Source organism: Rhinatrema bivittatum, chromosome 3 (genome assembly GCF_901001135.1).
Source record: "Rhinatrema bivittatum chromosome 3, aRhiBiv1.1, whole genome shotgun sequence".
NCBI lineage: Eukaryota > Metazoa > Chordata > Amphibia > Gymnophiona > Rhinatrematidae > Rhinatrema > Rhinatrema bivittatum.
The window spans coordinates 241,700,332-241,715,314 of NC_042617.1; the positions used below are offsets into that span (position 1 = coordinate 241,700,332).

Below are 14,983 nucleotides of genomic sequence, written 5' to 3' on the forward strand. Positions count from 1 at the left end.
TTCTTCCCGCTGTGAAGGACGAACAGGTGGTCCGTCTTTCGTACGGATTCAGACATTTCCAGGTATCTGGCCAGGAGCCTGCCGATGTTGAGGTGGTGTAGACTTTTGGCCTCTTTCGAATTCTTATGTTAATCTGGCCATGGTATCGAGATGGTTTGGTTAAGGTGGAAGTGAGACACCACTTTGGGGAGGAACGAGGGAACCGTGCATAACTGGATAGTTCCAGGGGTGAGCCTGAGAAACAGCTCAGGAAAGGACAGTGCCTGCAGCTCGGATATACGACGGGCTGAATAGACTGCCAGCAGGAAGGCTGTTTTCAATGTTAATAGTTGGAGAGACAGTCCGCGGAGAGGTCTGAACGAGGCTCCTGCTAAGAAATCCAGGACCAGGTTGAGGTTCCAAAGAGGTACGAGCCACTTTAGGGGTGGTCGGATGTGCTTAGCTCCTTTCAGGAAGCGGGAGATATCCGGGTGAAAGGCTATGCTGCCGCTCTCGTTCTTGGTTCTGTAGCATGACAATGCGGCCACCTGTACCTTGATGGAGTTGAGGGACAATCCCTTCTGTAGGCCATTCTGTAGGAATTCCAAGACTGCAGGAATTTTGACTGAGCGAGGTATGATGTCGTGGTCCTCGCACCAGGCTTCGAATACTCTCCAAATCCTTATGTATGTAAGAGATGTGGAGAACTTGCGTGCTCGGAGTAGGGTGTCGATTACAGCCCCCGAGTATCCGCTCTCTCTCAGGCGAGCCCTCTCAATGGCCAGACCGTAAGAGAGAATCGAGCTGGATCCTCGTGGAGGATCGGTCCCTGTTGGAGCAGGTCTCTGTGTGGAGGTAGTGGCAGGGGGTTTCCTGTCAGTAATCTTCGCATGTCTGCGTACCATGGTCTTCTTGGCCAGTCCGGGGCCACAAGAAGTACTGGTCCCCTGTGTAGACCTATCTTGTGAATGATCGCGCCTAGTAGGGGCCACAGTGGGAAGGCTTATAGCAGGATATCCTGTGGCCATGTCTGTACCAGGGTATCGATGTAGGCAAGCAGTGGATTAGACACCAATGTTGTCCAAAATTCTTTATTTGAATGGAGACACGAATTTCATACTAACGCCCGACTCAGGCCGAGTTTCGCCCCCAGCGGGGCTGCCTCAGGGGTGCAAAATTTGCACTGAGCGGAGACTCTCTTGTTTTACAGGTTAATTTATCTAAAGCTACGGTGGTGTAGCGATTTGAGAAGTTTTTTCCCCCGAAGCAAACAACGCGATTTTGTCACCCCTGAGGCAGCCCCGCTGGGGGTGAAACTCGGCCTGAGTTGGGCGTTAGTATGAAATTCGTGTCTCCATTCAAATAAAGAATTTTGGACAACATTGGTGTCTAATCCACTGCTTGCCTACACGGCGTTCTTAGACCACCTACCCTCTTGCTTCATCAGTCCAGGGTATCGATGTCCTGGGACTGAGGCTCTCGTCTGCGGCTGAAGTAACTGGGTACTTGGGCGTTGGACCGGTTTGCCAGGTGGTCCATGGTTGCTGTTCCCCAACAGTTCACTATCAGTTGGAACGCTGTGGTCGACAGCTTCCATTCTCCTGGGTCTACACTTTCTCTGCTGAAGTAATCCACCGTGATGTCTTTCCCGGCGATGTGGACGGCTGAGATCTCCTGGAGATTCCCTTCCGACCATGACATTAGGGGGTCTATTTCCAGAGACACCTGTTGGCTTCTGGTTCCTCCCTGACTGTTTATGTAGGCCACTGTTGTGGCGTTGTCCGACATTACCCTGACCTCTGTCTCGGAGTCTGTGACCGAACCGTAGGCAGGCTAGTCTGACTGCCCCGGCTTCTAGGCGATTAATGTTCCACCCCGACTCTTCTGCGTTACTGCGAAGAGCTAACCGCCCTAGAGCAGTGTGTGCTCCCCATCCTCGTAGGCTGGCATCCGTGGTGAGCAGGATCCAGGTCGGTGAGGATAGTCTTTTTCCCTGGCTCAGGTGGCCGTCTTGTAGCCATCACCGTAGTTGGGTTCGAACTTTGCCCGGGAGCGGTAGACGTACAGTGTAGTTCCGAGACAGTGGGCTCCATCGCGATGGAAGTGAATACTGTAGGGGCCTCATATGAGCTCATGCCCATGGTACTACTTCCAGTGTGGAAGCCATGAGACCGAGGACTTGTAGGTAATCCCATGCTGTGGGGCGAGGTTCACTCAGCAGGGTTCACAACTGGTTCATCAGTTTTAATCTCCATGCCAGTGTCAGGATGACCTTGTCTTCCTTGGTGTCGGACTCCTAAATATTCTAGAGTCTGTGAGGGCTGCAGACAGCTCTTGTTTGTGTTGACCACCCTTCCGAGGCTCTCCAGTAGAGTCTTGACTCTGCTGGTTGCCTGGTGACCTTCCTCTGGGGATTTCACCTTGATCAGCCAATTGTCTAGATAAGGGTGTAGGAGGATTCCTTCCTTCCTCAGTGTTGCCACCACCACCACTATGATCTTGGTGAACGTCCGGGGTGCTGTGGCTAACCCGAAGGGTAATGCCCAGAACTGGCAGTGACGGTCCAGGATTTTGAAGCGAAGGAAGCGCTGATGTTCTTGATGGATCAGAATGTGTAGGTAGGTGTCCGACAGATCTAGGGATGTGAGGAACTCTCCCGGTTGTATAGCCCTTATTACAAAGCGTAGGGTTTCCATGCGGAAGCGGGGAATCCTCAGGTGGAAGTTGACCGACGAGGTCCAGGATGGGCCTGAACGTTCCCTCTTTCTTGGGGACGATAAAATAAATGGAATAATGCCCAGCATTTATTTGTTGTGGAGGCACTGGGGCTATGGCCTCTAGGGCCAGTAATCTGGTCAGTGTAGCCTCCACTGCCACCCTCTTGGAGGGGTCGTGGCAGGGGGATTCCACGAACTTGTCCTGAGGGGTTCAGAGGAATTCCAGGTAGTATCCCTCTCGAATGATGGTTAGGACCCACTTGTCCAAAGTTATTGCGACCCATCTTTGGTAGAATAGGGCACGTCTGCCCCCTATGCCTTCTTCCTTTGGACGGGTCGGCCGATTCTCATTGTGGGGTGCGGTTGGGGCCAGGGCCCGAGCTGGTTCCCATTTTGTTGTGCTTGTTCCGAAAGGACTGGTTCCTGCCTGTAGGACGAGGCGCTTGATAAGTGTTTCTGTATGGATTGAAGCACTGTGAACTTCTGCCCCTGGAAGATCGGGGGAAGGGTCGCTGGTTTTTCTTATTCCTGTCCTCCGGTAGCCGCGGCAATGAGGACTGGCCCCATTTGTTAGCCAGTTTCTCTAGTTCGCTGCCGAACAGAAGGGATCCTTTGAAGGGCATCCTTGTGAGTCTCATTTTGGAAGATGCATCGGCCAACCAGCTTCGGAGCCAGAGTTGTCTCCTGGCTGCCACAGCTGATGACACTCCTCTGGCCGCTGTGCGCACCACATCGGAAGCAGCATCTGCCAGGAATGATACTGCTGGTTCCATGGCTTCCCCAGGGGTGTTGCTCCTGGTCTGTGATAGGCAGGCACGTGTTACCACGGTGCCTGCTGCAACGGTAGGGACATAGAAATCACAGAAATCACAGAAATCACAGAAATCACAGAAATCACAGAAATCACAGAAATCGCTCTAAACCAAGCCAAATCTAAAGCGGAAGAACTAGCGCTATTTTTCAACAACAAAATCAGCAAACTTCTAACTCAACTGCCCCCTAACACCGCTTCTACTTCAACACCACATCAGACCGCCTTCAAAAATTCCCGCTTAGAAGAACTGGAACTCACTTCTTCCATTGAGATCCAAGGTATACTATGGAAAATGAAACCATCTTCTCACCCTTCGGACCACATCCCCTCGAAATTGCTTCTATCAATTCCTGACTCCATCTCCAAATCCCTGTCAGACATCATAAATTGCTCATTAACGCAAGGATCTTACCCAGATGACCTAAAATTGGCCTCTCTCAAACCACTACTCAAGAAACCTAATCTAGATCCTAATGACCCAAACAACTACCATCCGATCGCCAACCTCCCCTTCATAGCCAAGATTATGGAGAAATTGGTGAACACCCGACTCTCAAACTACATTGAAGAAAACAACCTCCTTTTCTCATCACAATACGGTTTCCGCAAAACACTAAGCACGGAGTCCCTCCTCATTTCCTTAACAGATCACCTCATCCTGGGCCTCGATAAAGGTCAAGCCTTCTTACTGATCCTACTGGACCTTTCTTCAGCCTTTGACACCGTTAATCATTCATTACTCATTAACCAGTTAGCCTCCATAGGTATCTCAGGCACAGCTCTATCTTGGTTCATATCATTTCTCAGCAATAGAGGATACAAGGTCAAGATACAGAACAAAGAATCCTCTCAACACCCGTCGTCAGTAGGAGTCCCACAGGGGTCCTCCCTGTCTCCTACTTTAACATTTACCTTATACCGTTATGCCAACTTCTCACCGACCTCAACCTCAAACACTTCCTTTACGCGGACGATATCCAGGTCCTGATACCCATTAAGGATTCCTTCGCAAAAACTCTGGCTTACTGGGATAAATGCCTTCAAAAAATTAAACTCCTCCTCACCAGCCTAAACCTGGTATTAAATTCCGGCAAAACTGAACTCCTGCTCATCGCCTCAGAAAACAGCACCATCACCTCTGCACAACAAGCCACGCCTGTGGGGGTTGGGTGTTTGGCTTCCCTGACAGATGGCACGCCACCTCAGAAGGTCAACATCTGTCCCATGTCTAAAACCTACTCTTAGCATAAAGAAACTGTTTTGTGCCGACCGCAGCAAGTTTTAGCAAGTAAACATACTTCCTGCTGTAGCTAACAGGAAGTCTGCAAGGAACATATCTAGGGCAAAAGCTTTGCAGCAGAAGCTTTACAGCACTAGCTTAGTTTATGACCTACTTGCATTTCTGTGGGTTTTCACACCTAGGTAGCTCAGTACCATTGCCTCATGACCAGCTAATGACCTCCCCCCTCCCTGCCTGAAGATTGACCGTTTGCACCTCTTTGCACCCACGTAGTAAAAGGTCAGCATAAACATTTCTGTGGAAATATTGTAGCAGTAAATATGTGACGTATGTATCCGATGCAATGCTATGTAAAAGATTTTACAATAAAAAGGGGGCTGCCCAAAATGCTGGGAGCACGCTTCACCCTGAAGACCGTCTGAGGTGTTTTCATTGCGACACACGCCAACAATCACACAAGTGAGAGACCTAGGAGTCTTAATTGATAATCGCCTGAATTTCAAAGCCACTATTAACAAAACCACCAAAGACTGTTTCTACCAACTACAAGTGCTGAAAAGAATTAGACCACTTTTCCATGCCCAAGATTTCAGAACCATTCTACAAGCAATCATTTTTTCAAAATTAGACTATTGTAACACCATCCTACTTGGCCTGCCCGCTTCATACACCAAACCGCTTCAGATGGTGCAAAATGCAGCTGCACGAATTCTGACAAATACCAGGAGAAGGGACCACATAACCCCCATTCTAAAGAGCCTCCATTGGCTACCTATACACTTTAGAATAATATACAAGGCCATTCTTACCACATACAAAAACATTAACCAACTGGCTCCCATTGACCTACAGATCCCTCTCCGACTACACAATTCGTCAAGACCGACAAGAGATGCATACAGGGGATCGCTACAGGTACCACCGTCCAAATCCACCAGACACTGCACACTAAGAGACCGGGCTTTCTCTACAGCCATTCCACCGTTATGGAACTCCATCCCCTCAAATCTAAGAACAGAACCATGCATCTCAACTTTCAAAAAAAGACTAAAGACCTGGATATTCACACAAGCTTTCCCAGACGCCAATTGATAGAACACCGCCAAGCCACCCCTAATCTCCAACTATACCATGGTTAACTAATCTCCAACATGGTTAACTAATCTCCAACATGGTTAACTAATCTCCAAATACATCATGGTCATCCTTATCTTCTATCGTTTACCTGTGTGAATTTTAATAACCTTTCCTTTCTCTTCCTTCTCAGCCAAGTTCTTATCACCCTGTTATATGTAACTGCCTTTTCAACACCATTGTTATAGTTATGTTTACTATGCACCCCTGTTTTATGTGAACCAGCACGATGTGACTGCTGTCTCGAATGCCGGTATATAAAAATCTGAAATAAATAAATAAATAAATAGCGGCGGTAGGGACATAGCAGCGACATCAAGGATGTTTAAGGATGGATTCCAGATGTCGGTCGTTAGCATCTTTGAGTGCTGCACCTCCTTCCACTGGGATAGTAGTGCGCTTCGAGACCGCGCAGACCATGGCATCCACTTTTGGGCATGTCAGAAGATCTTTGGCCGCCAGGTCCAGAGTGTACATGGCTGCCATAGCCCGTCCCCCTTTGAATGTAGACTCTGAAGCACTCCATTCCAGGTCAATTAGCTGCTGGACGGCTTGTAACAGAGGGAAATGGCGGGAGGTCTGGCGGAGTCCCTCTAGCAGGGGATTAGTCTTAGGCTCCTCCGAAGCACTTGTGCCCGGGATAGCAAGCTCCTTCAGGCTGTGGGTGACCAGGTCTGGGAGCTCGTCCTTGGTGAAGAAGCATCTCATGGTCCGGTGAGGCTCTGTCCCCGGGGGGAGTTCCCCCTCCTCCAGGGGCTCTAATTCCTCCTCCGAGTTGTCTGTGTCCCCATAGGTGGGACTTCTGTGCGGTGGATTCGTTTGTCTGGGCCTAGAGGGGCCTGGGGCATAAATGTCTTCTGGTGGAGGCTGTGGCTGTTTTGCCGGAGGCTCCGTCTACATGTGAACAAAGGTGTGTAGGCCTTTGAAGAATTCCACCCATGAGATAGATGCTGGGTCCAAACTAGGGGGCGCTGTGTCCCTGGGGGTCCCCGTTTAAGGGGGTGTCCCGCTGGAATTTGCTAGGTCCAGGGTACTCATTGAGGAGCTACTACTCGCTCCTGAGTGGGACTGGCCCTGGGCTAGGTCTCCCAGGGCCTCCTTGCCCTGGACACAAAGGGCGTTGGCCTCTGTGTTGTGCGGCTCTGATGTGGCATACTGGGCAGAGGCCTCGAGCCTTGAGCTCAGTTTCCGGTGGTGCCATGATATAGGCGCGTAAATCTTTATGCGCTCCGGTGTATCAAAGATGTGCATGCGGGTTGTGTGTGTGCGCAGGTGTGCGCACAAGTCAAAGTTATGTGCCCAGCCCAGTAAGGGCACAATATGTGCGTATCTTGTGCGTGTGGTACTTGTGAGTGTAATTTTATGCGCACATGTAATTTGTGCGCCTGGCTAGCCTTGTGCGCCCGGATCGAGACGGCAGACAGAGCAGCGAATCAGGCCAAAATGGCAACGGCGACCATGCGGGCAATATGGCGACCACCTCGGAGGTTCTCCATGTGGGAGGACCCTTGGATCTAACTGGGGCCTAGCCCTGCTACAGCGGATCAACCCGGTGGCACTGGTCCTTGCCGGCGACCAGTGCGACTCCTCGAACCTCGGAGACTTTAAAAAAGATTTCTACCTTACCTTGTCTTCGGCGCTTCCCGGTTTCGTCCCAGGCGGTCTCCGGCTGCGGGGGGAGAGGGCAAATACCTTCACTGCCGCGCTCGAGGATGCACCCGCTGCCTCTCAGCCGTGCCCGAATTCGGGGGCTAGGTCCCCGCCGAGGATCGGCCCCCAGACCGAGGCTTACCTCCAAGGGACCACAGAAATCACCTCGGGAATTCTCAACTGAGGGAGGGACCCGAGGGCGTAACCACAGGAGAGCAGGGTTCGTCTGTAGGTAAGTTTTCTTCTAAATTGGGGGTTTCTCCGTTGAATTTGTTCTAACGCTGTGAGAGAGTGCAGGTAAGTCCCTTAACTGCTATGGAGACGGAAAATACTGAAGAGCTGCACTTCCTGCAGGGGTATATGTGCTAGGGCTGACGTCAGATTGAAATCTGATCTGTCTCAAACTGCTATCAGGAGTACACTATACCCATTGGTCCTGAGTCCATCTGCTACACACTAGAAAAATAAAGTTAAACAGAATGGGCTGGATTTTCAAAAGGCCCAGTGACGCCCATAAAGCCCCGGGATGCGTGTAAGTCCCGGGGCTTTACTAAAGGGGCGGTCCGGGGGCAGGGTCAGAGGCTTCTGGCACAGCAGCCATTTGTTGCTGTGTCAGGGATCTCGCGCTGACAGTTGGCCGGCACGCGAAACTTACTTCAGCTCCAGGGCTGAAGTAAGTTTTGTGACAAAAGAAAGAAAAAGGAAAACGTAGGAAGGGCAGGGGAGGTAGGGAAGTTCCCACCGAGGCCGCTCCGATTTCAGAGCGACCTGGGAGGGAACAGAGAAAGGCATGTTATAAAATCAGGCGCACATGTATGCCGTGCACCTGCTCCTTTTAAAGTCTACCCCAACATTTTTTGGAAATGTTTATGCAAAATTACTATTTGCAAAGTTTAACAAATTGAAAATAAAACAGAGAATATGGCATGTGCAAACATTTGAATACCATTTCAGCTGATTCATTACTATTTTTTAAAGTTGTTAATAAAGGCTTCCAGCTAGCAATTTCAACTGTCAAAAACATTGTTAAGAAATGGAAGTTACTACAGTATTTTGTGTGGTTATAGCAGAGCAGTACAATTTTTGTTTCATCAGTGCAAAGCACTTTGTTCTAAAAAGGTTCAGGCATAAGTTAAGTTTTTGCAAAGTTTAGATGAGTTTTCTGATAAGGTGTTAGGAAAAGTTTAAATTAACTCTCCCATGCAGATAGGTCATTGTATAAACAATGTTGTGCTCTGGATCTCTGGACAACTACCTTCCGTGGCAGCTAAAGTTTTCAGCAGGTTATTCTCAGTGATCTGTGGGTTCTGTTTTGCAGATTTGACCAGTTTTCATACAGTTCCATCAGAGATTTTTCTCGGTCATCCAGATCTTGCCTTGACTTCAAAAATTCTATATAACTACCATTTTTTAACAATGTTGCTGATAATTGAAATTCCTAGCTGGAAGCATTTAGTCATTTTTTTTTTTTTTTTTTAAATATTCTTCCCCTGCTTTCTAAGAGTGAATTATCTTCATTTTCAAATGCTCATACAGCTGCTTACATGAATTCATGGTTGTTGAAAGACAAAATAATCACAACCTGAGACGGTGGAAGGGTCAGAGTATTTGTTCAACCATGGAATTGTCTTCCCCTGATTAACTGAAGGCCTAATGAGTCAATCAACTTTTTGGGCCTTGACAATTTTTTTTTTTTAGTAAGTAGTACTGAATCAACTGGAAGTCTCCAAACTTTTGTATATGGCATATTCACTGTGTTATTTTCAATCTGTTAAAAATCAGCAAATAGTAACTTAACTGCAGAAAGACTAAATTTGAGTCCGTTTCTGGTCACTTAGAGATTCAATGAAACATACAGTTTCGCCAGGGGTGCCTAAGCTTCTGCATATAACTAACAAGAAGCAAGATAAATATTAGTCCACCAGAATTGTGTTTTATGGATCTTTTTAATATTCTTTGGGGAATTTAAATAGTCAAGTGTTAAAATGGAAGTACTGTCACTTTCTTGCAAAAAGGTCACCCCCAAAAATATTTGTGCAAAGTTTTGGAGTCTCATAAAGTGTGGGGTCCCTGGTGGTAGCCTGGTTTGCCCTCCCCCTCATGCTGCCACTACTTTAATGGCTATTGTGGATGCATCTTCTAGGTGGTACTAATGTCACAGAAGAAAAATATAGAATCAATTCAACATACTTGGGTCCAAAATGGCACAAGCAGTTAAATAGGAAATGTTATCACAAAATTTATATACTTTGAAAGAAAAGATGTGATCCTGTTTTATACTCAGTGGAAGTCCATATTCATTCAGTCACTGTGCGGATAGCAAAGCTAGCTGGATAAAAAGGTAACATCAGAAAATAAAAACCCAAACTGCATAAAATGTGGACATGCTTACAGTTGATTTCAGATCGTGTTTTTTCTTCTCTCACACTCCTGCTTGTCGAGTGAATTCTGTGAGGAACAACAATGGGAGGCTAAAAAACAAGAGGGATGAAAAAAAGTAATGTATCATTACCTGAACTCAACTTCCAAAAATGAAACAAATGTTAATATGCAGCAGACATTGCAAACCATCCTTTTTGAAGGTGTGGCTTGCAAAAGGGAGGGCTCATAAAAAAAAAAAAAGGTTTCTATTCTACATAACTTGGACAGCATCTAAAATAGATGTTATTCCTGATGGTTTGGGGCTCTATTTTGATGGTCTCCTACATGACATTTGCCTTCATTTAAGCAGACTTCTTCTTGTCCCTCAGAATACTGACAGGACCTTTGATGAAGTCACTGACTACAAAGAGTATCATATAAAGACAGACAGAAACAACTATCACCATCATAGATGAATCATTTCCATCACAGCAGGAGTCTTCAAACTTTTTAAGTCAAGGGCCACATGCGACATTTCAAATCACTGAGAGGGCTGGTGGGGGGGGGGGGGGGGGGGGGGGAAGAGGCCCCTCTTGGAGTTTTGAGGTGGGGGGTTATTTCTTGGAGTCTGGTCCTTTGGGTGATTAGAAATTTTGTGGAGGGGTAGGGGTGAGGCAAGTTTCCCACAGAGGTATGGCAGCTAGAGTGTCAGTAAAAAATATTTCTAGGAAATTGGCAACTCTGCTACACCTCTGGGAACATTATCACCTGCCTGCCCCTTCCTCAGCATCTTCAACTGCCTCCTCCCCCTTTGAGGGAATGAGGGGCTGAATGAATTTCAAGGTGAAGTATTTGTGGTACACTCTTTCCCACTCACAGTCACCCAAACACACTTGTTCTGCTTCCCATGCTTATCCTACAACCCCCTCTCCATTCCTCACTCCTCTCCTCTTACTTACCCCCTCCCTTCTCACTCAAACTCCCTTTCCCAACTCTCATACCCCTCCCCTCCCTCTCACTCATAATCCCCCATCCCTTCCATCTCCTTTCACTTCCCTCCCCTCTTGCACCACATCCTGCTTATGCACTCCTCTGGAATTTTTTTGGGTCCAGGAATGCTGCGGCCATTTCTCAGGACAGTGGTGGTAATAATGGTGGGAGCTACAGTAGTGGCAACATGGCCTAGTTTTTTTTTCTTTTTATTTGGGACCAACGGCCATTTTCAGGTACTGGCAAGCGCATGTCTGCTCTGCATTCAGAGCTCTCCAGGGCAATGCAGCTGCGTATCTCTTTCAGGCTCACCTAGGCCCAAATGTGACTGGAGCAGGCCACATTACTGGCCATAAGTGGAAGTACAGACTGGCTCCTCCTGGCAATGCAGCAACATCTCCCAGCAAAACTCAGCCGAGCCTACCGTAGCATAGCAGCACAGAAAGCAGAGCCAGTGCCTGGAAAGCAGTGAGCCTAGGGTCCCATCTCAATACCTCCTGCTCCGTTCACATCTTCTGCACTTCCTTACTGCCATTTAGCTGCAGCCCCCATGTACTCCAGACTGGCTTCCAGGAGCTGCAGAGCCTGCAGAGGAGTCCGGTGCAGCACCCCGTCTCGTCCGCAGACTAGGCTGTTATACCTTCCGGTTTCTCAGTTCTAGGCTCCCCCCATCCTCTCAGTCCAGAATCCAATCTCTGTAACCCTGATCTGCCCCTCCTGAAAGCTTTAGCCTTGTCCTTATCACAGTTCTGACAGCTTTATCTGGCTTTATCACTAGTTGCCCTCTGGGAGTGCCATCTCAGTCCACTTCTAGTGTCTATAATCCCAGATTCACCCCTATAGCCTTTAAACGTTGTGCTGCAGCTGCTTTTGCTTGGAGATTTGGTAGTAATAGTGGTGGGAGCAGGAACAGCAATGGAGGATGCAATGCAGCTCAGTTTTCTTTTCAGCAGGTTTGGGCAGCAGCCATTTTCCTTTGTATTCTACTTTTGTGCCTGTGCAGTACTGATTTCCCTGATGCCCCTATCAGCATCAGAGGGAGGAGGAGGGGGGAATTCTTGGAGAGGTCCTTCAGACTTGCCTCCTAGATGCTTTTATAAAACTAGGGGGAGGTTTAGATTTTATATATATATTTTTTATATTCCCCTTTTCACACTTTTTTCAGCACTTCAAAGTGGATTACATTCAGGTACTGTAGAATGGGAAAAGGGAAAATTGATCACAGGCTGGAAAAAGTTATTCTGCAGGCCAGTCCCGTGGGCCATAGTTTGGGGATCCCTGCACTACAGTATTAGTCTCAGCTTTGCAAATACTTTCTCAGTAAGCAACTACAGTTATCCATTTCTATAATCTCAACCTCTTCTATATGTTATTCCACTAAAATAATTAGAACCCGACTTTTATATACGTTTTTCCTTATTGGGGAAAATGGTAGAAAACACTTAATAATCTGGGTTTATGTTAATGTTATTCTTTCTGGGCTTGACATTCACATGTATCTTCTGCCCTGTGTATCATCAATACGTGCAATTCATCCTGAAAGTTCAAGGATCTCGGAAATTAATATAGACCATATTCTGCTTTCATTTCTTCGCTCTTTATATGTAGCAATATATCACAAATTTTCTAAATATTGAGAGACTTACAAAAGAGGGGGAAGTAGCTTTAAATTTTATGTATTACAGTTATGAGACACTTAAGAAAGCTTCAACTACACAGTCAAGAAAAAATTAAGCACCAAAGGTTTCATTCAATAAAAAAGTTAATTTGTGTGTGCCTTTACAAACACACATCTAGGGCTGGACACAAACTTTCTGTGCATATAACAATTAGTCTGGGTCCTGCCAAACCTTTTGAATGTTGGACATTTATGTACATTCCATTGACATTTACTGTAAAATTATGTTCCAGTATTGTGACAGTATACATATTAGTCAAGCCCTTTAATAATTAACCCAGATGAAATATGGATTTATACTATAAGAGATATATACAACTGGACATCCACAATAAATAAAATAAATAAATAAATAAATCATAGGTGAATATATTTAGTGTTTTCCCAAAATGTGCTTTTGCTTCTTTTATCGATTTTTGTCATGAAAAAACTAATTTAGTAACTAAAGAATTATGAAAAATAAAATTACTGTATTTTTGGTCTAGGAATAGCTTTGATATCACTCCATACATCAACTTTAGTCTCAAAACTTTTTTCTTTCATTGGGTACTGTAACCCTTGAATTTTGTGTTACATATGTAACAACTATACAAATCAACTATGAGACTGCATTTGGCACAAAACAGCCAATTGTACTTTTTTTTTTTTTTAAAGCAAATAATTACTATTGGGCCTCATTTTGAGTCTTATATAATTGAAAATTTGTTTTTATTACATTTCATTATTAAGCTTGAATATTTTCTTAACAATTAAAAGCTTAACAAAGCCACCACAGACTTTAGTTTTACATACATCACATTTCTGAGAATTTTTACATGTGCATTACCTAGATTTTCGCATAGCTAAAAGAAACATTTTAACTGGAGACTACATTGATGTCATAAAGTGACATTTTTAAACTATTCAATAGTGTATCATAATTGGATAACCCAATACTGGAAAAAAGAAAACCAAAACAAAGGCAGCACTATACAGTGATTGTTCAATAAAAATGGAAGCACGCACACACATGCATTCAGAAACCCATCATAGTGCTCTAAGCCAGTGGTTCCCAAACCTGTCCTGGGGGACCCAAGCCAATCAAGTTTTAAGGACATCCACAATGAATATGCATGAGATAAATCCACATACAATGGAGGCAATGCATGCAAATCTCTCTCTTGCATATTCATTGTGGATATCCAGAAAAGCTGACTGGCTAGGCCAGGTTTGGGAACCTCTGCTCTAAGCAAACAGAATAGTGAGCAAATGCTTTTTACCATTAACAAATTCAGAAAGACTTTGACACATAATAAAAATATCCCCATAAACGAACTGTTCAATTAACCAAAAACATACCATAAATTAAAACAAATGAAATACCACCACTCTACATTTTCAGGTTAGCCAGTATTCTATTTCTGGGGCATTTAACAATGTTGAGATTACTTACCTGATAATCTCCTTTTCCTTAGTGTATGCAGATGGACTCAGAACAAGTGGGTATAGTGTGCTCGTGCTAGCAGTTGGAGACGGATCTGACGTCAGCACGGGTACATATACCCCCACAGGAAGTGAAGCAACTCAGTAATCTTCCTTGCAAAAGCTGTTATGGATATATGTGTACTGACTGATCAATGAATTAGTGAAACAGGATTCCCCTGACCGATTGATAGACGCTGGGGACCGCCAGTGTTCCCAACCGGAAGGCGTCGACACCTGGTAGAGTGGACGCTCTCGTGTACGAAATGACATGCCTGACCTTGAACTGGTGAAACCCATGTATACCGGCAGCCGGGCGGGATGGTGAGTCCATCTGCATACACTAAGGAAAAGGAGATTATCCGGTAAGTAATCTCAACATTTCCTAGCGTGTAGCAGATGGACTCAGAACAAGTGGGATGTACAAAAGCTACTCCCGAACTGGGCGGGAGACTGCCTGAGGACCACGTAGGACTGCCCTCGCAAATGCTGTGTCCTCCCTGGCCTGGACATCCAGACGGTAAAACCTGGAGAAAGTATGGAGGGAGGACCATGTCGCCGCCTTACATATCTCCGCGGGCGACAGCATCCTAGATTCTGCCCAAGAGGCCGCCTGCGCTCTGGTAGAATGAGCCTTGACCTGTAGAGGTGGTAACTTCCCGGACTCTACGTAGGCCGCTCTGATAACTTCTTTAATCCAGCGGGCGATGGTGGGCCGAGAGGCCGCTTCCCCTTGCTTCTTCCCGCTGTGAAGGACGAACAGATGGTCCGTCTTTCGTACTGCTTCTGTCATTTCCAGGTATCTGGGCAGCAATCTGCCAATGTCGAGATGGCGTAACAAACGCCCTTTTCCGACTTCTTCAAACCCGCCGTGGTGGGCAATGATATGGTTTGGTTGAGGTGAAATTGTGAGACTACTTCAGGTAAGAAGGAGGGAATCGTGCGAAGATGGATAGCCT

General features: G+C 46.3%; 1 protein-coding gene across 3 annotated transcripts in view; it reads right to left on the reverse strand.

The window, feature by feature from the left end:
* Positions 1 to 14,983, reverse strand: part of MAP4K3 (mitogen-activated protein kinase kinase kinase kinase 3) — a 1,052,401-nt gene that overhangs the window by 470,927 nt on the left and 566,491 nt on the right. For all 3 annotated transcript variants that reach the window (XM_029594354.1, XM_029594353.1, XM_029594355.1), the window contains exon 13: positions 9,927 to 10,005. In XM_029594354.1, the coding sequence (XP_029450214.1) occupies positions 9,927 to 10,005 (79 nt within the window). The remainder of the gene's footprint in view (positions 1 to 9,926; positions 10,006 to 14,983) is intronic.